Below are 26,786 nucleotides of genomic sequence, written 5' to 3' on the forward strand. Positions count from 1 at the left end.
AAGCTATGAACTGGATGAGACTACTAATAGAGTAAGTACCAGTAAAAAGAGAAGTTTGAGGATAGGGCCCTAGGATATTCCCATGTTCAGATTTGTAGGATAAAGAGGAACCAAGAAAGGAGACTTCAAAGGAATACCAGTGAGGTGAGATGAAAACCAAGACAGTATAGTGCCCTGGAAACCAAATGACAGAGCTTTTCAAGGAAGGAGCAGTTATCAACACTTCACATGCAGTTAAGGGGTCAAATAGGATGAGGCCTGAGAATCGGTCCTTGGATTTAGTAGGATGGAGGTCACTGGTGACCTTCAAGAGCAGTTTTGCTGTAGTGGGTAGAGACAGAGGCCTTATGGAAGATATCCAAGAGAAAATGTGAGAAGAGGAATCGCTGACTGCAAATGTAGTAAATCTTTTTGAGTTTCACTGTCTAAGAGAAGTAGAAAAATGGGGATGTTAGCTGGAGAGGGAAGTGGGGTCAGAGATTTTTTTCTAATAACATGGGAGAAATTTCAACATATTTATAATGCTGACAGGAATGTTTAGGAGTAAGGGAAAACTTGATGTGGCAAGAGACTCACTTGTGTTTTAATGCCCAAGAGAAATGGGATGCCATAGAGGACTTGGCCTCAGATATCCTGTAGTAGCAGAAGAGAAGGCAGAGTAAGTGGGCCCAGGTGGAGGTTGCTGGGTAGATGTGGTGGTTCTCCTCTGACGTTTCTCATTGCTCTGTGAAGTAGTAAGGTCATTAGCTGAAAGTGAAGATGGGGAGGAGATGCTGGCTTATGACGGAGCGAGGAAAGAAGGTATGCAATAATCCCCTAGGAGAGTAAAAGACTGAATGAACCAGAGAAATGTGGTAGAAATGATGGCCAGCTCTAAGAGTCCACTTAAAGTTTGTAGTCATAAACCTGAAGTGAAATCAGTCAGCATGGTTGCTCACCAGCCATTTATACTGGTGTAGGTGCATGTGGGGAGAAGACCAAGGGTGTAATTAAACTGATGGTGTTTTTTCCAGGCAAGTATAAAAAATCAAGTAAGAAGCAAGGGAGTTGATTGTATATGAAAATCAGTATAATAATGGACCATGTAATCAAGCTGCCTAAAAAGGGGAAGGAAGGGGAAAACTTGTAGGATCAATGAATTGTAGGTCCTGGTGGAATCAAAGGATTGTTGGATTTGGGAACCTAGAGGAGGAGAGTTGGAAAGGTAGTTCGATGCCAGAAAGAGGGGTCTTCAAAGTGGAAATTATGGTTAGATTGTACTTATGGGTAGTGCCAAGGTCTCTGTATCACCATGGGAGTGAATGGCTAAAGTAGAATGGAAGATAGACTCACTGTAGGAGAGGAGTTCAGTGCCAGGAGATTGGAAGAAAAAATCATCAAGGACTATGACAGGAGTGCAGTTAGAAAGGATGATAGTGAGCTAAGATCTTCAAGGGATGAGAGGAGGTGAAGGAGGAAACGGTAGACAAATGCAACAAGGAGAGTTAGTGCTGGTGACCTAATCTGATGACCTAAGACTCAAAGCCAAAGGGAGGGGGAAGGGAGAATGGTATAGAAGCAGCAATGTGGACCAAGAAGTAAGCTCACCTTATGTGGGTCCAGTGTACGAGAGTGTGGGAGAATAAATAGCCACCATTTGAGAGAGCTGCATAGGAGGCAGTGCTTAAGAAGCAATTTATTGATAAACATATAGTGATGTAGTGCAAATTAAGTTGGGGAATCCCAGGAAATCACAAAATAAAGTACATTTGTTTACCATGGTGACCTAAGGAATTCTAGTTCCTAGGCTTTGTGAGTTCTGAGGGAAGTGGAGTATCATTGATTGATTGTAGGAGATCACTCTTTACTAGAAGAGAATGTCCAGTGTCCAAGGTGAGGAAGAACTCTGTCTGTGGCAGGTGATGAGTAAATTAACTCAATTGGAGAAGAGTGGATGCTAGAAATAATTTTTGTAATGGGTCTTTTGAATGAGAGAGTCACATAAGCAGAGACATCAGGTGTAGAATTTGCCATTTGAGGGGGCCATTATTGATTCATCATGATGATGCTGAGATAGATTATTCTAGACCCTTTCTTGGAGATCCAGATGATCACCACAGAAATTTCTTCGACAACATGAATTTAGTTCAGTTTTAGCTTTCTGTTGTACATTTCTAAAATGTGACATTTTACTATATTTAGTGCTGATTTTTTTTAAATCTCTCTTGATATAATTTTGGGGGGAGTGTTAAAAAATTCTCACCGTGAGTTTTTCTCATTTTAAATCCAGATTTTACTTTGCTGGCAATGGACTTGCCCAGCACAGCTCCATCAGATCTTCAGCCTCAGCCAGTTACATCAATGATACAACTTTTTGGTTGGGATGATATCGTCTGGCCCCAAGTTGTAGCCAGATATTTAAGTCATTTGCTACAAAATAGGTAAGTGTTTTTATTTCAGGTATGCACATTAATGTAAGCCCACGATAGATGAGTTCACTAGGAAGGTAAGAATTTTCACAATAAAAACTGATCTTAAAAAAAAAAAACAAAACTGATCTTTACTATATATACTCTCACTTGGGCAGTTTGTTGCTTTTCTCTGTATCAGCATTTTGACAGTATTAATAGTAGGAAAGCTTTCTTAAAACAGTGTTGCTGCTGTTTTGTCAAAACGGTTTTTGTAGGACTGCCTTATCCTCATCCTGAAATGACCTTTCTTCACTCAACATTGTGAAAGAAATTATACAATTAATATTGCTGAATCTGTAAGACACTTATATTACTGTAGTTTTAGATTTAATGATAGCTTTCCTCTTCACAGCTAGATGTTTAAAGCTTTGACTTTTGTGTAGTCATGAACAAGAGACTTCCCCACCCTGAACTTTGGTTTCCGTATCTTTAAGTGTCTCCTGCCATATTACATAAGAGATCTGAGGAACCCCAACAGAAAAAATATGCAATAGATAATAGAAATAGTATAGAATAATCAGGACAATTCAAATAAGAATATCAAGATGAGGGAAAATAAAATAAATACACAAACCTAAGAGACCGGTGTAGGTCTGATCCCAGCTGCCAGTCAGTGAAAATGAAGAGAGGTATTCTTCTCAAAAGGAAGTTCATTAAGCAGAGTCATTAATCATTTTCTCACTGGCTTTCAGTTGTAAAGTAAGGGAGTTCACCTTCAATTAGATTACTTTCAGGATCCCTTCCAGCTTAAGAATTCTTTAATAACAACAAACATTTATTTATATTATTTATTAAATACTTCTGCTGAAATTATCTGAAAGGATTTCAGTTTTTAAAATAATATTGTGTGTTAGTCACAGTTGAAGGAACTGAAATGCAAAGATGGTAAGTAACGTTGGGAAGGTTGTGTAAGTAATAAATGACCCAACTGAGTTCTTCTGTTTTGTGTTCTCTTTTTTTATGATAACTTATATTCAAAGTATTTCAAAACAGTATTTTTAGAGTTATGATTTATATGTATTTTTCAAGTGTCTAACTCTACATAACATTTATAATTAGGTTAAGACCATCCTCATTCTCTCTGTCCTCACTTATAAAATGATTAGAAATCAGATTTAACCAGGCCTTTGACTTTGTAAGATAATTTTTTTTTAATCTCATTCAGATGTTATTTTGGAATTCCTTAATAATGACTCCTGTGAGGTGGGGGAGCAGGAAAGGAAGGGATGGGAACGGGATTGGTCAGGAGAGCCACATAGAAATGTATTTTGTCTTTTTACCTTTTATCTTGGTCATGAGCTCTTCTCTGTTTACTCTAAGGGCCACTGTTTTTTATTGTACTTGACACTTCCTTTAGTATTATCTCACCTAGCTAGTTAATCCCCTTTCTTGTTTTTCTCATTTTAACCATGTTCTTCTTTCCTTTTCTCCTTTGGCATTAGCCTATATGTATGCCATCAGTGGGAAAAGGAAAATTAAAAACTAGGACATTACAAATGAAAGCAAGAATATTTGTCTAAAATATCATTTTGTGTGTATCTGTAGAGTTTATTTTCAGCAATGCATGTCTGCATTAGTGTGTTTGTCTGTAAAATAAGTGAGGCCAAGAACTGGGGGATATTAGAATGTTTTCCTTTATTTCTGAATCTCTGTACTCAGGGAATACATTGTCAGGGTTTTGTTTTGGTTTCTCTTTTTAATATCCATCAACTTATTTTTACAGCATGTTATGTGAAGCACTTTCTCATTCAGGCTGTGTATCTTTTCAAGCCCTAACTATAAGATCATGGATCCGTTGCATTTTGCAAATGTATATAAAAAACCTTTATGTGCCAGATGACTCGTTCATTGATTTAAATACTGAACAGGCAGTTGGTAAGTATTGCAGGTGTTTTGCTTTCTAGATAGCTAAGTATGTTTAAAATTTCCTGTTTCATTATGTAAATTAATAGGAAAGATAAAAAATATATTTGTAAATAGGCGTTAATATGAACAGAAATTTATTTCCTTTTGCAGCCTGTTTCTTTTTCTTGACATTTTCCCATTACTGTATATGACAAATTTCTCTCCTATAAAGATAAAACAACTTGTTTCCTTGGAAGCTAGGAACAAAACTTTGCTCTCAAATGACGAGCTATTTTTTTACCTTGAAGAAACTGATCACAAAAAAAAGTGGAAATATGAAGTAAATAACCAAATATCGCACTGTTAACACCCTATAAAGAAAAATATCCAATTATGAATAATTTCATCCCATTTCCTTGTAATTTTTTTGTTTTTAATATCCCATACAGTTCTGATTGTCTGTAGGGCATGCCTTATCCTAAACCTATTGTTTATGGCCATTCATAAATCTCACAAAGGCTGGACTGAAAAAATGCTCCAAATTTACTTTCATATATTATTACATCAGTTGGCTTTACATGAATAGCTTTTGGGACTAGGACGTTCACAAGTATTCATTTGTTTTTAAATAAAGCCTTCCCATAGTGAGAGAAACTTAGAAGTTTTTAATAATGTGGAAATTTTAATTTTAAAAGAAAACATTGTCATAAATGAAGAATGATACATTCCCTGTTCTTCCATATATATGTGTGTGTGTGTGTGTATATATATGTATATATAAAATATATAAAAAACATAAATTTATAAACATATAAATATTTTATTTTAACAGAAAAAGACTACATGGAACAGTTGGCTGAACTGACAAGGTTGCTATTTAAACTCTCAGAAGTAAAGAATATTCTCTCAAAGGCTCAAGTTGAATATTTACCTATCCAAGAAGGCCCTAAAAAAGCACTTGTTGTGTTCCTCGAGGTATTTTTTATTCATTAATATAATTGTTCAGATCAGTTACAATTATTTTTCCAAAAATCTTGAAGTGTTCATAAAGTTTTTCCATAAAATGAATTATTTTAAATTGAATCATATTACTGGTTGCCGCTATTATAAAATTCTGGAGGAATAAAAATGTGAATCTAAGATATAGCACAACTCACTCTTCAGGACAGCAGAAGAATTACGTGTAATAAAAAATCATAAGAGTAAAGAATGCCACATAAAAGCCTTAACTCCAAGTCTGATCTAAATTGTAGGAGTATCTTATTGCTGAAATTGTTAGATAACAATGTTCTTCAGGTACTTAAATTTCCTTGTATATGGTCCATAATAGTTCCAACTTAATGTTTACCACCCTGTAATGAACAGTGTAAATTTTACAGTAAAATTTTAGTGTATTCAGCATAAGCACCAACTACTTCATATCATAGCATGGTTGGGGATTTAAAAACCAATCCATTTGTTTTATTTTGCCTCTGTAATAAATAGTCCCATTCAACATTGTATTTTTAAATATTAATTTTGTAGGAATCTGTCTTATGTAATAGTCTTTGTTTTATAGCCTAACTGAGGTCATTAATGTGCTTGGATTAGTGTTTTTGTAAGCTATTCACAGTAAAACTTAGTTTATTTTCCCACAGAGTAGTTGGTATTAACTGCAACGAAGATCCTTACAATCCATAAGCTCTTTCCATAAATGTGAATTCTTCCATTGATTTTCATTAAGTTAAAGTACAGTTGTTACAGTTAGAGATGTCATATAAATCCTAAAAATATTTCGTAATAGTAGATGTAGATATAAAATACATATTTCTCTGGAGCCTTTTATTTAGCTGTTGATTGGATCTCCATCTGTAATTAATTAAACACCTATGCTGGGGACCATACTGGACCAGAAAGGGAAGTAGAAGTCATGCACTACACTGATCGTTTTTGAAGGCTCTCCTAATTTAATCCTACCCAAATTAATTGCTTTTTAACTACTCACTAAATAATAGTTGTTTGCTAAATTCTAGATAGAATTATGTGAGGATTTCTTGGGGATTTGAAGAACCAAATGAACTAGTCCTTGATCTTAGAAAACTTTTACTTGTCTGAGAATACAAGACATACACAAAGGCTAAAATAATAATATAAGACAGTATATGCTAAGTGTCAGTTAGTTGATAGGTCAATCAGTAGGTTAAGAATTCAGAGCATCTTGGTATAAGAAGTTAAATTTTATCCTGTGAACAGGCTTTATAAATTTTTAAGTAGGTCTGATTTGGTCAAATGACTTTAAGAAAATTGGTAACAATAGAGTAAATTAAAGGTGCAGGAGCACTAATGACCAGAAGCTAGTGAGTTTAGGAGGAATTGAAGATTGCACTGTGCGATTTTTGAATGATTATGAAATAAATACTGTGTTTAACCAGAAAAATGATGACCTTAAGGAGAAATAGGAGCATCATGATTTAGAGTGGGGCAGAAGTAGGTGAGAAGTCCAATTTTAAACCTGTTTAGTTTGTGGTTGTGTCAGGGGTGCTCATGGTCACCCCACCCCAGGTGCTATTATGATTCACTAGGAGGACTCACAGAACTCAGCATATAGTTGTACTTACATCTATGACTTATTATAGTGAAAGGTTTCAAAGTACAGTCAACAGAGAAAAAGTGCATGGGTGAAGTCTGGAGAAACCAGGCACAGCTTCCAAGAGTCCTCTTACAGTGATATTACACTGGACATGCTTAATTCTCCCAGCAAGGAATTGGGACAACACCTATGAAATCTGTCAACCAGGGGAGCTCATTAGTGACTCAGTGCCCAGAGTTTTTAATGGGGGCTAGTCATCTAGGACCTGTTTGTCTGGCACTTTTAAAACTCCGGACTCCCAGAAGGAAAGCAGATATTCAGCATAAACTGTATTGGTTGCACAAACTGTTTAGGCACAGTGAGCCATTCTTATTGGGAAATGATGGGAAAAATCTAAGGGTCCAAAAACCAACCAAGGACCAACCTTGCAAATAGGCTTCTTAAGGGTAATGACATTGGGACCTGCTATATTAACTCTTCTCTGCACAGAAATGATAGTGTGACATGAAAGTAAGGATAGTCAAGGCACTGAAAAATATACATCTCATAGTCTGGGGAGGTTAAGGCTAAACATAGAGAAATATTGAAATCTAGGGCACTGGTTCTTAAATGTCTGTTTCATAGACCTCTAGGAGTCACTAATACTTTTCAGGGGTTCTGTGAGCTCAAAACTATATTGGTGTTTGTACAAATAGCGTAAAAGCTGTAGCAGAAATCAACACCATGGCCCAAGATTATACTAGTAGTCAGTATAATTTTCAAGGCCATGCAATCACAGAGGGGGAAAAAAGCCAGTTTGACTTAAGTGTATCATTAATGAAGCAGTAAAGTTACTAATTTTAATAAATTTTGACCCTTGAGTACATGCCCTTTTAGTATTCTGTGAATGACAATAGGAAATATATTTAAAGTACTTTTGATGCATATGAAAGCAAAATTGTTGTCTAAGTGAGAACCACTTATGTGATTGAGTTGTAAGCTGAACTGACCGCTTTTACCGTGAAAGAACAACTGACAAAGTATGGTTATTCAGACTTGGGTATTTGGCAAATATTTTCTTAAAAATGAGCCTATCACTTCAAACAAGTCAACTGACAGCATTTTTTGCTAATAATATAATTTGAGCTTTTAAGAAAATTAGAATTTTGGAACATTTGTATTTGTCATCATGAGCTTGAGAGCTTCTTGATAATTAAAGACTTTCTGACAACATTGGTGATATTAACAAATACGACTTTTTAAAAATATGGACAATGAAATGTGTTGTCCAAATTGGGAAGCTGTATAACTAAATGAACCAAAATTTTTCAGATAACAAGTACAGGCTTTTTAGAAAGTATGCATGTGTGGAAAACATTCATTCAAAGCACAAGACAGACCAATGGCTTATAACGTAGCAGAGAACAGAACGTTCGTTGACATGATTTTGGTTTCTATATTACAACTAACCTTTAAGAAATACCACATGTCAAGTTTTGGTGTAATATCAAAGAGGAATTCCCACAATTATCTGAAAAATTTATTAAAATACTTTTTCCTCTTCCAGCTACATATATTTGTGAGACTTAATTGGTTTTTTTTTTTTTTGCTCTTATTTTTATGATTTTTCACTCTTCTACTTTACTGTTCTTTTTCTATCTTATATTTGTACTTAGAAAATTTATTTTCAGAGGCTTGTTCTTTGTAATATCTGAATTGAAGACTATAAATTCTTCATTTAGCACAAATTTAACTTCATCCCACAAGATTTATTTGCAATATTTTCATTATTTTGTATTTTAGAATATTTTTCAATTTCCATTGTGATCTCTTGTTTGATGTATGGGTTAAATATGCATGTCTTTCTTAATTTTCTAATATTGACAGAAATATTGACTTAACTGTTTTTATCTGCAACATATTGCAACAGCTTGTATGCAGAAGCAGATATGAGAATGTAACTGTCTTCTCTTAAGCTAGACATTAAAGAGATTTGCAAAGATGTAAAAAAAATGCCACTTCTCAGTATATTTTTTTGGTTTGTTTTGGAAAAGAAAGTTATTTTTCACCAAAAATATATGACTTATATTAACATAATGTTTATTATTTTTTTAAATGAATAAATTAAATTTTTCTATTGCAATTTGTAATATAATAAATATCAATAGATATAGCCCAAATGATAAGCTCTTTCAGATCCTCAATTTTTAAGTGTGTAGAAGGGAACTGAGATAAAAAGTTTGAGAATTTCTGGTCTAGGGAAAGAAGTATAGAGAAGCAAGGGCAGAGAGCTAAATGGAAAAGGGGATTCATCAAGTATATCTCTTATTCTCAACTGTCTACCTCCCAGTCGTTCAAGTTCACTAGGTTCCTTATCTTTTCCTCCATTCTACATTTTATCATCACCATAGCTAACTTTAATATCACCTTGGATAACTTATCTTGAGCCCTCATTTCAAAACTTCTCCAATAGTCTTTCAGTGATCTTCACTTCTGCTGTCATCCACCTACTGCCATGACTAATCATTGAACCATGGCATCACTTGGAGCATCTGAAAGCTCATTGACTATCACTGCCTTCCTTCCATTTCTCTGAGTGACTTCATCATGACCTTCCTCTCCCTTTTCTCCAAGCGCAACATTCTGTCAAGGTCTCACTTTCTTCCTTATCTACCTTAACTAAACCCCTTGGAGGCCTCACTTCAACTACTCTTAACCAACACACTCACAATCTTCCATCCTTTGTCTTATCGTTACACCTGCAAATCTTCAACTTTGGATCGGTACAACCACCTGCCTTCTTTCCTTTGTGTTATTTCCTGAGAGCTGCAGGAGAAAAATCACATAACCGTGCATACTGGTGCCATTCATGGTCCAATTTGGGTAATTGAAATTCATTGTTAAGTTCCCAATAATGGCTTGGAAACTTTACTACTCTCCTCAAACCTTCTAACCCATCTCTAGCCAGTTTTCTCTTGATTCTTTTTTTTTCTCATCTTTATTGGAGTATAATTGCTTTACAATGGTGTGTTAGTTTCTGCTTTATAACAAAGTGAATCAGCTATACATATATCCCCGTATCTCTTGATTCTTCTAGTGACTTCTCAACTCTTGTTTATTCTCACCTTCCCTCAATTAATCCTCTCATTTATTTCCCTTCTTCTTCTCACTTAACCATTATTCTCTACTACCTCACCTCACATTTCTCTCCTCAGCCTCCCCATTTTGCCATTTCTACCCTTTGTACCTCATCCTTTTTTTCCTCTGAGAAAGTTAAGCTGGCATCTAATGGCTTATAAAGAAAATTCTAGGAAAAAAAATAAATTCATATCATAAAGCTGAACTTTATTTATGGAGGTCTCACTTGTAAGAGTCTGTTAACCTCATCTGTAGGTCTTTTTTGTAGGAATTTGGGGATTTAGAGTTCCCAGTCATGTCCTAGAGATATGGTGAGCCAACCTGTTTGGAATGCTTGATGTGATTTGGTTATAAGCTTCTTGTATATCAGTTCCATGTATCTTTTACTAATACTTTGCTGACTCATAATTATTGGTGAACTGATTTTTTATTTTTCCTTTAACCTTTATTTTAATTATAAAAGGCAAGATAATTCTTTTTACCTGGATTTTAATTGCTATGAACATTTATTGGAAAGTTAAGGATGAAGACTTAAATGTAAGGGATGTGTGTGTGCATGTGTGTGTGTAGAAAGAGAAATTATCTTTATTTTTCAAAATCTGTATTATATAAAACTTGGAATGCTAAATCATGTTTTCCCTTATTTATAGGCTGTTGGTATAACTTATGGGAATCTGCAGACACTTTCTGATAAATCTGCCATGGTCACAAAGTCCTTAGAATACCTTGGTGAAATATTAAAATATATAAAACCTTATTTGGGAAAAAAAATTTCCAGTGCAGGTCTGCAGCTGACTTATACGATGATGGGTATGTATTCCTGACATTATTAAAACTTCCCTAGGTTGAGCCTATAGTATAGTGATGGAAGGAATATACTAACATACTAGCTAAATCACTGCTGTCTGTACAGTCTTAAGAATGATCTGAAAGACAGTGATTTAGTTTAAAATAATTCATGTTGGCTTTCAAGTGTATCTCTGTCTTGCCCCACCTCCTTTCAGAACTTTTCTTGTTATGCTTGGTTAATATTAAAATTAATTATGATCAGTACAGAAAATATACCAACTCCAGTTTGCTACCAATAGTCTATTGTGAATCACTAACATTGCGAATGCCTGCATAATTAAAATGGACCTTTTTTCAGTACTTACCTATGCTTTGTTAGAATTTAAAACATCAGAAAGCCATCACTTTCTTCTGTTTTTATGGTCTGCTCTGTATGAAGGAGGTCAGGAAAGGATTTATTACAGCACTAAAGATACATATGCTTCAAATCTTGTTTCTCACAATACTATGTTTTCTTCTTTCAGAAAGAATGTGTCTGTTCTATAACAACAGAGTTCATTCTTCTTTAGGAAGTCAGTAATTTGAATATCTTTGTTCACTAAAACCATGTTGCTAACCAAAAATAGGGACTGGATAAAGGGAAATGAGAAGGATTTCCTTAGATGTTTTTATACAGAATTTAAGTTTTTTTTTTTTTTCTCTGTGGCCAAAACCTTATATCTGTTCCCTTTGATCTTGTGAACATATGAATAAACCTGATTTGAGCTGTCTGAAACCTTTTATCTTTGTTGTGAAAGATAAAGGAGAATGTGAAAATGTGTAAATATGGATGATGTAGAATGTAGTGAAAGCAATAGTAGCAATTCGGTCATTTTAATTTTAAAGAAACAAATGAGAATTTATTATAAATTTAATTTAGTAAGATGTAGATTAACATGTATTTCAGCATTTAAGCTTTTTTTTTTAATATCTTTATTGGAGTATAATTGCTTTTCAGTGGTGTGTTAGTTTCTGCTTTATAACAAAGTGAATCAGCTATACATATACATATAGCCCCATATCTCTTCCCTCTTGCGTCTCCTTCCCTCCCACCCTCCCTATCCCACCCCTCTAGGTGGTCACAAAGCACAGAGCTGATCTCCCTGTGCTACGCTGCTGCTTCCCACTAGCTATCTGTTTTACATATGGTAGTGTATATATGGCCATGCCACTCTCTCACTTTGTCCCAGCTTACCCTTCCCCCTCCCCGTGTCCTCAAGTCCATTCTCTAGTAGGTCTGCGTCTTTATTCCCGTCCTGCCCCTAGGTTCTTCATGACCTTTTTTTTTTTTTAGATTCCATATATATGTGTTAGCATACGGTATTTGTTGTTCTCCTTCTGACCTACTTCACTCTGTATGACAGACTCTAGGTCCATAGCATTTAAGCTTATAATTTATTAGTTGCTATTAGATTTTTGCTAAGCTAAATGTATGATTTCAGAAGTATGTCTGTATTTTACAAAATATGTGATTGTCTTATCAGGAGCTGCAAAATCATTTGGATTGGTGATACATAGACCCGGGACAAAATTCTCCTTATGAAGAATTGAGGGCCTTCTTTGTTTTGTTATATGGTTGATTTTTTGATTTAGTGGCAGGTGGAAACTGTATTCTTTCCCTTTGTCTAGATCTCAGAGACTGGGAAAAGAGTACACTGCTACAGTGTTACCCGTTTAGTCAGCAGAAATTTGGAACAGATAATTTACTGTCTTATACATGTACAAAGTTTAGAACAAAATAGAGAAAGAGCAAATATAAACTTTTGAGAGTTAGAACCTCTTCTAGGTGTGCTGGGGTTGGGATATCACATCCACCTGAGGGAAAGAGAGCTAACCACGGAAACACTGTGCTTTGCTCTCCTGGCCGACTCCTCCCTGAAGATGCCTCTGCTGTTCGCTTGCAAGGCCACTAGTGGGAGGTGCGAACTGTTGACAAAACCCCTCCAGATTAAGGTGTCTGGGGTCTTCACTGTAGCTAGGTGATTTCTGAGAAAGCAGGATTGATCTCTCAGTAGTATCTTCCACTTTCCTCCTGTTTATATCTTTCTTTTTCCCCCCTCATTCTTTATATCTCTAATTTTCCTGTTTCCATGCCTTTCCTTTTGATCATCCTTCTTTCTTGGGATCATTCATCCCCTTTGGTCTTTGTAACTGAAATTCTACCCATGATCCTTCAGGGTCCAGCCCAGGAAGACCTGCTCTCCCTGACTGTGCTTCATCTGTCCTTCCGCTCTGACATTTTTTGTAGTTTACCACTTATTATAATTATCTGTGTACTTGGTGTGCCCCCACGAAAATTTAAACTTGCTTATGGTTAGTGGCCATATCTTTAGAACTTTTTATTCCCATAGTCATATTGTATTTTGGACAAATAAGAACATTTAGTGAGTGTATGTGAGGCACTGGATTGGGAACTGAGGATACAGTGGTTAAAGAGCTTCTCCATTGTAGAAGATGGCATATACTAAATAAATATTTCTGGAACTTAATAATTTTATAAACCTAGCTAATAGTACATAATGCATTTTGTAATGTTACTAAATGAGCAAAGTTACTTTCTAACTATAAATACATCTAAAAATATATATTGTAATGATCCCAATTCTCTTTTTTTTAAGGCGTAGTATATACATAGAGTAGAAAATAAGTTAATACATAAGAATTCTAGTGTGGCTCTCTTTCAATTGTGGGAGTATGTTCCCCACAATTTTTCTCTATTTTCAGCTTTATCAGTAAATAAGTAATAGTTTATAGCCAGGAAAAATACTAGGTTTCTTACAAAGCTACTCTGTGTATTTAAACCTTTCTCAAAGTTTTTTTACTTAAAAATTTTCTTTTTCTTTGCATTTTTAATTCCCTACACACCCGAACGTTCTTTGCTGAAACTTTCAAAGTAGGGGCTTAATGTTGCAGTAAAACAAATGCGTCATCTCTACTTTCTCTGAACTCATAAAACTTAAGGTCTTCAGCAAAGTGTTTTAACCATTGCACAAGATAAAATACAAGGGTAGATGATGCATTTTGGGTTGGAAGGTCCTTGCTCTTTATAAGTTAATACCTGTGTGACACTTAAGAGTGATATGAATCATTTCAGATGTTGGTGGTGATGGCAGTTCGTCTTACTGGTATACTAATGTTGCTTAGAATGTGAGCTTTTCTTACATTGTTGTCATTCTCAAATTTTTCACTCACTGGAAGAATGAGAAGCAAGCATTATTTAAAATATTGCTAAGTGAGCATTGTGTTTCTTTATGATTGATTATTGTATTTCCTTTTACAACAGAAGATTAATGTTGCTGTTTGTTGTTCTTAGAAGTGATTATTAGTTGGGTTCTTTTTTTTTTAAACATCTGTATATCCTTCTATAAGCATATTTTTGTTTTCCTTCAGAGCTTGAATTTTAAACTTTTTGTTTTATGGAAGTGACTGAATTTTATCATCTTTTTTGCTTTTCTAAGATGGAATAAAATATAAAATTTTATGCAGCACATGTACCATTGCTGTTTGGACAAGTGCTTAATAATCTCCTTTTAAATTCATATTTTTCAGTAAAGGAGCCCTCAATTGCAGTAATATACTCTAAAGGGAAGTATATATCTGCTCTTAATTACTTTATTAAACAAAAGGTGCTCATTTGATAAGTTTTACTATCATTAAATGTAGCAATTGACAGACTCCCATCATCAAAGAAACCATAATATATTTCATGTAGTAAAGAAGTCTGTTTCTCTTCTTTTGAATCAAAATTTAAATTCATTTTTTGCTCATGTTAAATAACTGAAACTTATAAAAACTGAAGTTCCAGGAGCTTAAGTGATTGCTTCAAGATGTTACAGCTAATCTTTTTTCCTGCTTTAACAATTAAATTTAGTTATACCTCTTCTTGTTGCAAACTGGGTTGAGACAGCCTGTAAATTAAATGTAAAATATGAAGAAATAAGGGTATCAATAAAATGGAGAGTAGCATGATGAAGCCCAGGGAAAAGTGAATATATACATAAAAGCATAATATAGGATCTTACAGTGTTCTTAAAGTTGAACTGTAAATTTGCCTCTGAGTTTCCTAGCAACCAAAGCAAAAAGAGAGATCTGGTTAATTGCAACATTCAATCTATATATTCACATAATGTATAACCACACATTGTGTGTATGTTTTAAATGCCAGTTGCTCAGGAAATGTATGTTTTTCTTGGCCCAGAACTCAGAGAGTTATCTCTTTAGCGAAATACTTGGCATAAGTCTTTTGACTCTTAATACATGTTTCTTCCTATTGCCAACTTTAACTTGGTCCTATGCGTTATAAATATACTTTTTTTTAGTGGAAAGACAAAATTTTCTGGTTAGAAGATAACCATAATTTCTCTTACTGCTCTTCTGTGTTAGGAACTCTTGTTAAATCATGGGCACAGATCTTTGCCACCTCTAAAGCCCAAAAATTACTATTCCGGATCATAGACTGTTTACTGCTGCCACATACAGTATTACAGCAAGAGAAGGAGCTGCCCGCACCTATGTTGACTGCAATTCAGAAGAGTCTTCCTTTGTATCTCCAGGTATAGTAAGTGTGCCTACTTAAAAGTTAAAAAAAAAAAATTGACACCTGCCTTAAAACAGTTTACTAATTGCAGATATCAAAACCATACATTGTAATCCTAATGTACATGTGTGATGTTGCACTTCCATTGAACAGGTTTAAAATTCCTTTTGGTTTGGTCTCTGAATACAAAGATGGAAGAGGCAAAAGCTCCACCCTCAAGAAACTTAAAGTTGAGAGAAGAGACCAACCATCAGAGACACTCCCAGCAGTGTGCTCAGTATTTTCCTTAGAGGCCTCAGCTATCCGTCAGCCAGACTGGGATGAGGAGATGCAAGAGAAGATAGCTATAGTAAAGGATATTAGGTATTAAAGAGCAGTGTGGGTAGGAGTTGAAGGACTGTTCCTGTCAGAGGGAACAGCATGTAGAGGGCATAAGCTATAAGAAAACATGACACATGGGGAAAAAGCAAATAATTCTGGTGTGGCTGGAGGCTCATACAGGAGGGGCCACATAGTGAAGGGTTTTGTGTGGCATACTAAGAAGTTTGGACTTGTTCTTGTAACACATGGGGACTGTTGATGGATTTTGGGCAAAAAAGTGGGAGTGACATACCATATTTACACTTTTAGAAAGGTGTTTCTGGTCAACGTTTAGGTTGGTGTAGAGATTAGATTGGAGACTTGGAAGGTAGTGAGTAGTTCATTATCTGAAGGTTTTGAACTAAGGCAGTGGGTATACAGGTGCACAGCAGATTTTAGAAACATTTAGGGTCTCCAGTCACAAAGTTGCTGAGTATGAGTGTTGTAGAGTAACAGAAATAGAATACTTCCTAGATTCCATGGTGGCTGCTTATGTCAATAACAGTGTGGAGTGCTTGCTCCATGTGGCCCTCTGAAACCAAAATAGTCCACTTAATAAGAATTCTTATAAACTTCCTAAGTTGAAAATTTTGGTAAATTATCCATTTGGCAGAACTGACTTGGAGCTATATCTTTAATTTCTTAAAGGTATAAGCTCTCCTCTTCAGAATTTTTTTAAAAGTATCCATTTATTACTTTATCTTCTTCTGATATAACATGTTTTTCCTCAAACAGAGCTTTTCCTCTTCTTCATCTGTCTTCTGTAGGGGTGGGAGAGTCCATTGGTTTTTTGGTTTTTTTTTTTTCAACTGTTATTCAAGTGCTTATGTTTTTAACAGCTCTGTGCTATTTTTCATTAGAAATAAACTTTAAAAATCTCCTATTGGGTAAATACCATTTATAGTTAAAATGGAGACATGACACTCATTTCTGATTATTTCTCTGGAAAAACCACATTGTGAATCACAAAGTACCAAATTATAAATGAACTTTTAGAGCATAATTTGTTGCTCTGTTGGTGATTATTTAGTAAAATGCAATATTTAGTAATATTAGCAGAAAAAAATTTTATTTCTCAGGGTGTTGGTTTGTTTGTGAGTATGAAATACTGCAGTCCATATGAAAGTATCTCATTAACTTCTATATAAATGGAAGGGATTAAATCAGCAGACATATAACAAGACATTGTGAGTTCTGTATGACCTTGATCAAACTCTTAACTTCTCTAAACCTCAATTTCTCCAGCTGTAAAATCAGAGACAAAATAACACTAAGTCAGTGGGGCTGTTTTTTGAAAAATTTAAATGGAATAATGAATATAAAGCATGTGGCACAGTGCCTGACATATAAAAACCTCAAAATAAATTGTCATTATTCTGAGTCTTAATCTTCTGCATTTCTCTCCTTTTGTTATTTTTTAAAAATTTATCACATTTCTTAACATTGAAAATTTTTAGCATAAATTTTATAGTCTTACTCAGACAAAATGACCAGTACCATAAGTTTAAAAATAGACTAAAATGTATTTTATAACTTTGTAGTACATATATATGTAGCTGATGAGTGTGGTGGTGAAATTTTCTAAAGATGAGAGGCAGAAGGAAGCTTCATCTGTCTTCCTACTCTTCTCCCCTGCCTCCTCTGGGTGTGCCCCCAATACACGTATGCTTGGTTAGGTACCACTGCATAGGTGTTACCCAAGCTCAGCTGCTCGCTGAGCTTCATACAAACATTACCTGTTGATGATGGAAGTTGTTCTTGTTGATTGTAATAAGTTACAAATTCTGATATAAATGCTTGGGACAAAATTAGTAACTTCCTAAATTTTTTTTTTAACTTTACCTTTTAGCATTTCTCTCTCTTTTTTCTTTCTCCTGTAGGGCATGTGTATCGTGTGTTGTCAGTCTCAAAATCCAAATGCCTATTTGACTCAGTTACTAGGGAATGTTATTGAACAGTATATCGGGCGGTTTCTTCCAGCTTCACCACATGTTTTAGGTCTTGGACAACATCCTGTTTTGTTGGCATTGAGAAACTCAGCCACTGTTCCACCGATGTCATCTCTAAAGAAATGCATTGTACAGGTCATAAGGTACATCTAAATATTAAAAATAGGTGGTATTTACAATTTATTATTCTCTATAAAAAAATAACAAAGCATCTCAAAAGTATTGGCATCCCTTAGGATACTGAGCTTAGAAACTTTTTTTTCCTGAGAAGCATTATCTAAGAATTTACCAGAATGACTTGTCAGCCTGATACAGTCCTCTTTATATTGCTTGTTTTCTCTATGAAGCTATTATTTTTCTTATATACGTCCCAAAGGTATATATATATTTTTTCATCAGATAAACACTAATTGTATTTTGTACTGTACAAAATGAAGTAATTGTATTTTATAAAAGATGGTTAAGTGAAAAGATAAATGCTAATATGAAAAAAGAAGCAATATGAAGTCCTATTTTTGTTAGTCTACTCTGTCTTAATAACTCAGTTTATTATTAGGCAGATGAATCAATGAAACTTCTTAGGTTTTCTACTAAACTCCAATATCTTTTAACTATAACAGTAGAAATTATCTTTTTTTTTTATCTTCATGAGGTATGTAGCTTCACGTGAAATTAGTTTTTAAACTTTAAGATGCTGTGGTGATATAGATTATTCTTGTCTAGTTTTTTTTCCTGTGTTTTTAATGATCTGGTAGCATTAATGTCCTGATATTATCCATCACCTCACATGACAGAATCCCATGTCTAAGATCTGTTCTCCCTTCTGAGCTTTTCTGTGTGTTGCTAGTGTTCTGTTACTCAGGTTTGAAAGCTTTATATTCTTTGTTCCCTCCCCTTTTCCAGCCTTTGGCAAATGATTGTTTCCTTCCCTTTTCACATGTCTTTTCTCTTATCACATTATACCTGGACTATTGCCAGTGTCCTAACTACTTTCACTATCTCTTGTCTTTTCTTCCAGTCCCACCTAAACAATTCCCCCAGATTACTTTTCCTAAAATATTGTTCCAGTATGACACTTCCCTGCCTTCAAACCTTTATTCACTCTTTTTTCACCTGTGGAATAAACTCCATACTCCTTAGCTCTCCGTGATCTGTCACTTAACTTTTCCAAATGTAATACATATGGCATCATATATTGATACAAGCCCTAATGAGATGGGTTTAATTATCACCCCCCAAAATGCTTTACATCTCCCTACATCACAGCTTTGTTCATACCATTTACTCCATTAAAATGCCATCCCTCTGGGCTAAACACTACCTAGACTTTATGAGACCTACACCTAATATCTCAGTGTACCATGATGCTTCTTTCCTTCTTCTGGAGTCACTTGCTCTTTATGATTCAATTCACAGAATCATGATATTTTTGCCTGACTTGTATCTGAATTTCCAACAATATTATAGTACGCTACCACTGTGTTTGAGACATTGCGTAGGTAATTTTAGTACAAACCAAATGACAAGTGCTGAAGTGAAATCAAATCCTTAAGGTCTTAAAGTCGTTAAAGCCCAGTGTTTAGGATCTTGGCTGCTTTTCTTGACTTTCCTGTTTACTTTGTATACAGTAAAAATGTTTTTCTTATGATTTCTAGCTGAAGACCTAAACATGTAGCAATTCATTTTTCTGTTTTTTTAAACACTCAGGAAAGAAATAGAGATTGCCTCCTATGACTTCCTCTATTCCAAGCTTTTCTACTCCCGGAGTTCCCCATCTTAGGGCCCCTTCTACTGAATTCCTAAGAATTCTGGGATTATCTTTCAAAGCACCTGTCACACTGTATTATAATTGTCCTTTTTTTTTTTTAATCTAACTTTTCCACTGGACAGTGAACCCCATGCTTTCAGAAACCATATTTTACACTCTTGTTCTTAGACTTGTACCTGGCACACCATGTACTAAATAAATGTTTTTTCTAGGCGTTGGGAATTCATTATTAAACAAAACAGATAAAAAGCCCTTGCCCCTCAAAGAATGAATGAATTTTGTAATATGTAATGTTTGTTGGAAGTCATTGTATAGAGTAGAAATGATGAAGGCATAGTTCTGCCCTTAAGGAATTTATAATCTTTAGTGATTTCTATGCCCCATTTTGGCAAATTATTATTGCTTTGCAAGTATATTTAGATGTCTAGCTTAGATTTAGCTATATCTGACACTTATTCATATTGTCTTGACTTTTTAGAAACTGAACAATTTTCACTTTCATTTATTCACTTAAAAAAAGTACACTGAACACATTATGAGCTGAGACCTGTTCTAAGAGGTAGAGACACAAAAATGAATCAGATAAATTATCTTTATGACCTCTGTTGAGTTCGAATGCTAAAAATTGTCCTGCTTTAAGAGACGATATTAAATCCTAAATTACCTCTCTGATTCTTTTACTTCATAAGAGAAGGAAGGAGGTAGGCTGGAATGAGAAGGTGATTTCTAGTATAGTCCTCTTATTTATTTGGAAAAATAAGACCCCCTTTCAAATCCCTAAATAAATAAATATGAGGAGAGAATCTTTACACAAATTTGACATTAGAGGAAATGTTGCATCATTGAGGAGCTGATAGAGGAGATCAAGCTTATATTAGAAAGTTAGATTTTGATTAGATTTTGATTAAGTGTATTAAGTATATTTTAAGACCAGGTTGCTTTATATTTTGTTTGTATCTGTATTCTGCTTTGGCCCTTATAGCACGCCAAAAGGATGTGCAGTCATTGCTTCAAAAATCTTAGGTTTGAAGAAAACATGGTGAAATATACATACTATTTAAAAATTGTGTTTTACTAATTTGGGAGCTAAAATAGGCCAGTTTCTTTAAAGTGTATGACATTTGATTCTGCTCTATTAAAACTTTAAAGAGAAGGAAAAATAAAATTGTGCTTCTTTTCAGGAAATCCTACTTTGAGTTTAAAGGATCCTTGCTCCCTCCTCGCTTAGCATCCATTCTGGCCTTCATCCTCCACCTTGTTAAGGAAACTAACATTGATGTTTCCGAGGTTGAACTACTCCTCCCTGGAGTATTAAAATGCTTGCTGTTGGTCAGTGAACCTCAAGGTTAGTTCGTTTACGAGTTTGTGTTTGTTATGCTTTTATGTTCACAAATTAAGAGTGTATTCTTTCCTATCAGTTAAATCAACAGTTATATAATGGTTATTTTAGATTATGTTTAAAATATATGGTTATATTTAAAATATACGGTTATTTTATATCAGTTTGATTATATCATGGCTAAAGAACAAATTCTAGCCAATAGCTGAGGTTGGGAATGATAAAATGATTAAAAAGTGACATGTTTCAGTCTAGTTCGGTTTTATTTTTTTTTTTTCTCCCAGACAAATAGTTTAAGTTTATTTAATTTTTGTTCAATCAGACTCCAGTATTAAATGCAACTTATTAAATATCAAGTGGTGAAGGGTCAGCATACTTTCTCCTATTCAGGTTTCTGCTAGGATATGTAAGCTGATCTCTGGGCAAACCTGTAAGGATCCATTGATCCGTTTGTTTTCAGTCTCGTCAGCCTTACTGCCAGTGATGGCTTTAAAATATTACGTATTTAGTCCCCCCTGTGAGTAGCATGCTTTAATAAGCTTATTGGGAATATGCAGAATAGTGGCTATAGTTCTATCCTGAAGGGGTTTTTAGTATAAACAGGATGGGGTGAGTGTGTGTGTTTGTGCATTTGTCATTATAATGTGATTGCTTGGGGCAGGCTTCTCACATGCTTCTACCTAAGTACTTCTAACTACTGTGATAATTGAGTACAGTGTATATCCTAAAGAATATGAGGGCAGAAAAGTGGTAGCTGAAAGCTCAAACAGCTCTTTGAAATGTTCTGTTTTATCTAAAAAATTTATGCATATTTTGTTTTAATCCACATTATTTTGATGTTTAAAATGTTCATCTCTGCTTCCAAGCTTGCTTTTGTGAAAAATGTTGTATTATGTTAATATAAAATACCCTTACTTGATAGTAACACCTCTTCAGTGAAGAATATCCAGAGATAGACCCCAGACTCTTCTTTAGAAATTTTACCTTCTTTGAAAATGTTTGCATACTTCTAATTTCAGTGAAAGCCTGTTGTATTATACAGTACAAAATTTGAGACAGAGCAGACAGTATAGCATTTTAACTAGCCCCTTGTTTCATTGAGAGTAATATTTATCATGAAGGAGATCAGGGTTTGGGAGGGGAATTTTGCTGCTCATCTCTAGCTAGTGGTGCATCGTGTGTTCCAAATAGAAGGTATACAGAATGCTCTGTCTCCACATGGCCGTCTTTGTAAGCTGAAGAAACAGTGTTAAACACAGGTTTGTGTGATTGGCTCAGAGAAAATTCCGACTCTCCTTGTCGTCTCAGTGTTTAGAAGGACAGTGTGTAAAATCGTAGAAAGGTAGTGTTACTAAATGACACAGCAGTTCCATTCCTAGATACATGTCAAAGAGTATTTTAAACATATGTCCACTCAAAATACCTGTATATCAGAGGTTGATGAGTTCCACTTCCAGCATGACAACATGAGGAGCTCTGCAGCCCTGCTCCCCAGAAAAACTGGTGAAAATTATTTAAAAGAGAGCATTTAAATTCTCTGGAAATGGTCCTGAGGGTACAAAACAAATGGAGAAACATTATTTAAGAAAATATACTGAAGCTTGGTAGGAACAGCAAGTCTTTGATATTTGAACCAAGACTACTCCCTTCTCTCCTCCTAGCTCAGTAAGATGGAAACTCTGGTAAATGTAGACTGGTAAATTAAATAACTAGAGTTCCGTCTCCCCACAGCTCCCAGTAGGAGGGCTGTCTTCCTGTGAGAGGCAGGATATCAGTGTTTCTCATTCTGCCTCCGAGCTACCTGATGGTAAGGCTGTATTCCAGGGGAGTGTGGGTGAGAAGTGGGGCCTTCATTCTTCCATTCAGCCCCCAATCGTGGGATGGGTACACTATACTGAGTATGGCACCAATGAGAATACTGGGGCATTGATTGTCCTTGCTCCAGCTTAGAGGTGGAGATTCTATGCCAAGAGGACCTGTGGCTAATACCCCTCCTTCCAGAAGCATTCAGCACCTAAAGTGGGTATGTCACTCAGAAAGTAGTGGACACCATGGTCCCTGTACCCAGCACCAGAGCTACACCTCTGAGTTTTGCCTGGGAATGGGAGAAAACCGTAGGATAGAGAACTCTGAATCTCTCCCAAAGGAACTGACTGCATTTGCAACAAAGTGTGAAAAAGTTCAAGCTTGAGGATGCTGTCAAAAACAGTGGAGTTTGTGGTTGAAAGGCAATCGGTGAGAGAATGATAGATTTATTGGAGGTATAAGCAGATGGTTGCACAGTTCTGTGATTATACTAAAAACCATTGAATTGTACATGTTAAATGGGTGAATTGTATAGTATATAAATTATATGACAATAAAGCAGTTATTTTTTAAAAGAACTAAAAAAGGATAACCCAGTTTTTTAAGAAATGCTCAGTTCAATTAATGAAATAAAGATGACAGATTTTTTTTAAGAAACCCTGTACACTAATGCTCGTTGCAGTGTTATCCATAATACCCCAAAATGGAAACAACCCAAATGTCCATCAACTAATGAATTGATAAACAAGATGAAGTAAATCCATACAGTGGAATATTATTCAACCATGAAAAGGATTGAAGTACTAACAAATTCTGTAACATGGATGAACCTCAAAACATTATGCTGGATGAACTTCCTTCAAGATGGCGGAAGAGTAAGACGTGGAGATCACCTTCCTCCCCACAAATACATCAGAAATACACCTACATGTGGAACAACTCCTACAGAACACCTACTGAACTCTGGCAGAAGACCTCAGACCTCCCAAAAGGCAAGAAACTCCCCATGTACCTGGATAGGGCAAAAGAAAAAAGAAAAAACAGAGACAAAAGAATAGGGATGGGACCTGCACCAGTGGGAGGGAGCTGTGAAGGAGGAAAGGTTTCCACACACTAGGAAGCCCCTTCACAGGCAGAGACTGTGGGTGGCGGAGTGGGGGAACTTCAGAGCCACGGAGGAGAGCGCAGCAACAGGGGTGCAGAGGGCAAAGCGGAGAGATTCCCGCACAGAGGATCAGTGCCGACCAGCACTCACCAGCCCGAGAGGCTTGTCTGCTCACCCGCTGGGATGGGCGGGGGCTGGGAACTGAGGCTCCGGCTTCAGTCGGATCCCAGGGAGAGTCCTGGGGTTGGCTGCATGAACACAGCCTGAAGGGGCTAGTGTGCCACGGCTAGCCGGGAGGGAGTCAGGGAAAAAGTCTGAACCTGCTGAAGAGGCAAGAGACTTTTTCTTGCCTCTTTGTTTCCTGGTGCACGAGGAGAGGGGATTCAGAGCGCCGCCTAAACGAGCTCCAGAGATGGGCACGAGCTGCCCGTCTTGCCACAACTAGAGAAAGCCCTCGCACAGAAACGAAGACCCAACAGAGCCAAAAAATAAGTAAATTAATTAATAAAAAAAAAATTCTCTAGAAGGGATCAATAGCAGAATAACTGAGGCAGAAGAATGGATAAGTGACCTGGAAGATAAAATAGTGGAAATACCTACTGCAGAGCAGAATAAAGAAAACAGAATGAAAAGAATTGAGGACAGTCTCAGAAACCTCTGGGACAATATTAAACACACCAACATTCGAATTATAGGGGTCCCAGAAGAAGAAGAGAAAAAGAAAGGGACTGAAAATATTTGAAGAGATTATACTTGAAAACTTCCCTAATATGGGAAAGGAAATAGTTAATCAAGTCCAAGAAGCACAGAGAGTCCCATACAGGATAAATCCAAGGAGAAACACGCCAGGACACATATTAATCAAACTATCAAAAATAAAATACAAAGAAAAAATATTAAAAGCAGCAAGGGAAAAACAACAAATAACATACAAGGGAATCCCCATAAGGTTAACATCTGATCTTTCAGCAGAAACTCTGCAAGCCAGAAGGGAGTGGCAGTACATATTTAAAGTGATGAAAGGGAAAAGCCTACAACCAAGATTACTCTATCCAGCAAGGATCTCATTCAGATTTGACGGAGATATTAAAACCTTTACAGACAAGCAAAAGCTAAGAGAATTCAGCACAACGAAATCAGCTTTACAACAAATGCTAAAGGAACTTCTCTAGTCAGGAAACAAAAGAGAAGGAAAAGACCTACAATAACAAACCCCAAACAATTAAGAAAATGGTAATAGGAACATACATATCGATAATTACCTTAAATGCAAATGGATTAAATGCTCCAACCAAAAGACATAGACTGGCTGAATGGATACAAAAACAAGACCCATATATATGCTGTCTACAAGAGACCCACTTCAGACCTAGGGACACATACAGAGTGAAACTGAGGGGATGGAAGAAGATATTCCATGCAAATGGAAATCAAAAGAAAGCTGGAGTAGCAATTCTCATATCAGACAAAATAGACTTTAAAACAAAGACTATTACAAGAGACAGGACACTGCATAATGATCAAGGGATCAATCCAAGAAAAAGATATAACAATTGTAAATATTTATACACCCAACATAGGAGCACCTCAATACATAAGGCAAAGGCTAACAGCCATAAAAGGGGAAATCGACAGTAACACAATCATAGTAGGGGACTTTAACACCCCACTTTCACCAATGGAAAGATCATCCAAAATGAAAATAAATAAGGAAACACAAGCTTTAAATGATACATTAAACAAGATGGACTTAATTGATATTTATAGGACCGTCCATCCAAAAACAACAGAATACACTTTCTTCTCAAGTGCTCATGGAACATTCTCCAGGATAAATCATATCTTGGGTCACAAATCAAGCCTTGGTAAATTTAAGAAAATTGAAATCGTATCAAGTATCTTTTCTGACCATAATGCTATGAGACTAGATATCAATTACAGGAAAAAATCTGTAAAAGATACAAACACATGGACGCCTAACAATACGCTACTTAATAACCAAGAGATCACTGAAGAAATCAAAGAGGAAATCAAAAAATACCTAGAAACAAATGACAATGAAAACACGATGACCCAAAACCTATGGGATGCAGCAAAAGCAGTTCTAAGAGGGAAGTTTATAGCAATACAATCCTACCTTAAGAAACATCTCAAATAAACAACTTAACCTTACACCTAAAGCAACTAGAGAAAGAAGAACAAAAAACCCCAAAGTTAGCAGAAGGAAAGAAATCATAAAGATCAGATCGAAATAAATGAAAAAGAAATGAAGGAAACAATGGTAAAGATCAATAAAACTAAAAGCTGGTTCCTTGAGAAGATAAACAAAATTGATCATTAGCCAGACTCATCAAGAAAAAACGGAGAAGACTCAAATCAATAGAATTAGAAATGAAAAAGGGGAAGTAACAACTGACACTGCAGAAATACAAAGGATCATGAGAGATTACTACAAGCAACTATATGCCAATAAAATGGACAACCTGGAAGAAATGGACAAATTCTTAGAAATGCACAACCTTCCGAGACTGAACTAGGAGGAAATAGAAAATATGAACAGACCAGTCACAAGCACTGAAATTGAAACTGTGATTAAAAATCTTCCAACAAACAAAAGCCCAGGACCAGGCGAATTCTATCAAACATTTAGAGAAGAGCTAACAGCTATCCTTCTCAAACTCTTCCAAAATATAGCAGAGGGAGGAACACTCCCAAACTCATTCTACGAGGCCACCATCACCCTGATACCAAAACCAGACAAAGATGGCACTAAAAAAGAATACTACAGACAATATCACTGATGAACATAGATGCAAAAATCCTCAGCAAAATACTAGCAAACAGAATCCAACAGCACATTAAAAGGATCATACACCATGATCAAGTGGGGTTTATCCCAGGAATGCAAGGATTCTTCATTATACGCAAATCAATCAATGTGATACACCATTTTAACAAATTGAAGGGGAAAAACCATATGATCATCTCAATAGATGCAGAGAAAGCTTTTGACAAAATTCAACACCCATTTATGATCAAAACCCTCCAGAAAGTAGGCATAGCAGGAACTTAACAAAATAAGGCCATGGATGACAAACCCACAGCCAACATTG

General features: G+C 35.6%; 1 protein-coding gene across 4 annotated transcripts in view; it reads left to right on the forward strand.

Moving 5' to 3' along the window:
* MMS22L (MMS22 like, DNA repair protein) overlaps positions 1-26,786 on the forward strand; it is a 134,260-nt gene that overhangs the window by 101,377 nt on the left and 6,097 nt on the right. For all 4 annotated transcript variants that reach the window (XM_068550973.1, XM_068550971.1, XM_068550974.1 and 1 more), the window contains 7 exons: positions 2,270-2,420; positions 4,174-4,325; positions 5,128-5,270; positions 10,632-10,791; positions 15,193-15,362; positions 17,587-17,798; positions 20,605-20,768. In XM_068550973.1, coding sequence (XP_068407074.1) covers positions 2,270-2,420; positions 4,174-4,325; positions 5,128-5,270; positions 10,632-10,791; positions 15,193-15,362; positions 17,587-17,798; positions 20,605-20,768 — 1,152 coding nt within the window. The remainder of the gene's footprint in view (positions 1-2,269; positions 2,421-4,173; positions 4,326-5,127; positions 5,271-10,631; positions 10,792-15,192; positions 15,363-17,586; positions 17,799-20,604; positions 20,769-26,786) is intronic.

Source organism: Eschrichtius robustus, chromosome 9 (genome assembly GCF_028021215.1).
Source record: "Eschrichtius robustus isolate mEscRob2 chromosome 9, mEscRob2.pri, whole genome shotgun sequence".
Taxonomy (NCBI): domain Eukaryota; kingdom Metazoa; phylum Chordata; class Mammalia; order Artiodactyla; family Eschrichtiidae; genus Eschrichtius; species Eschrichtius robustus.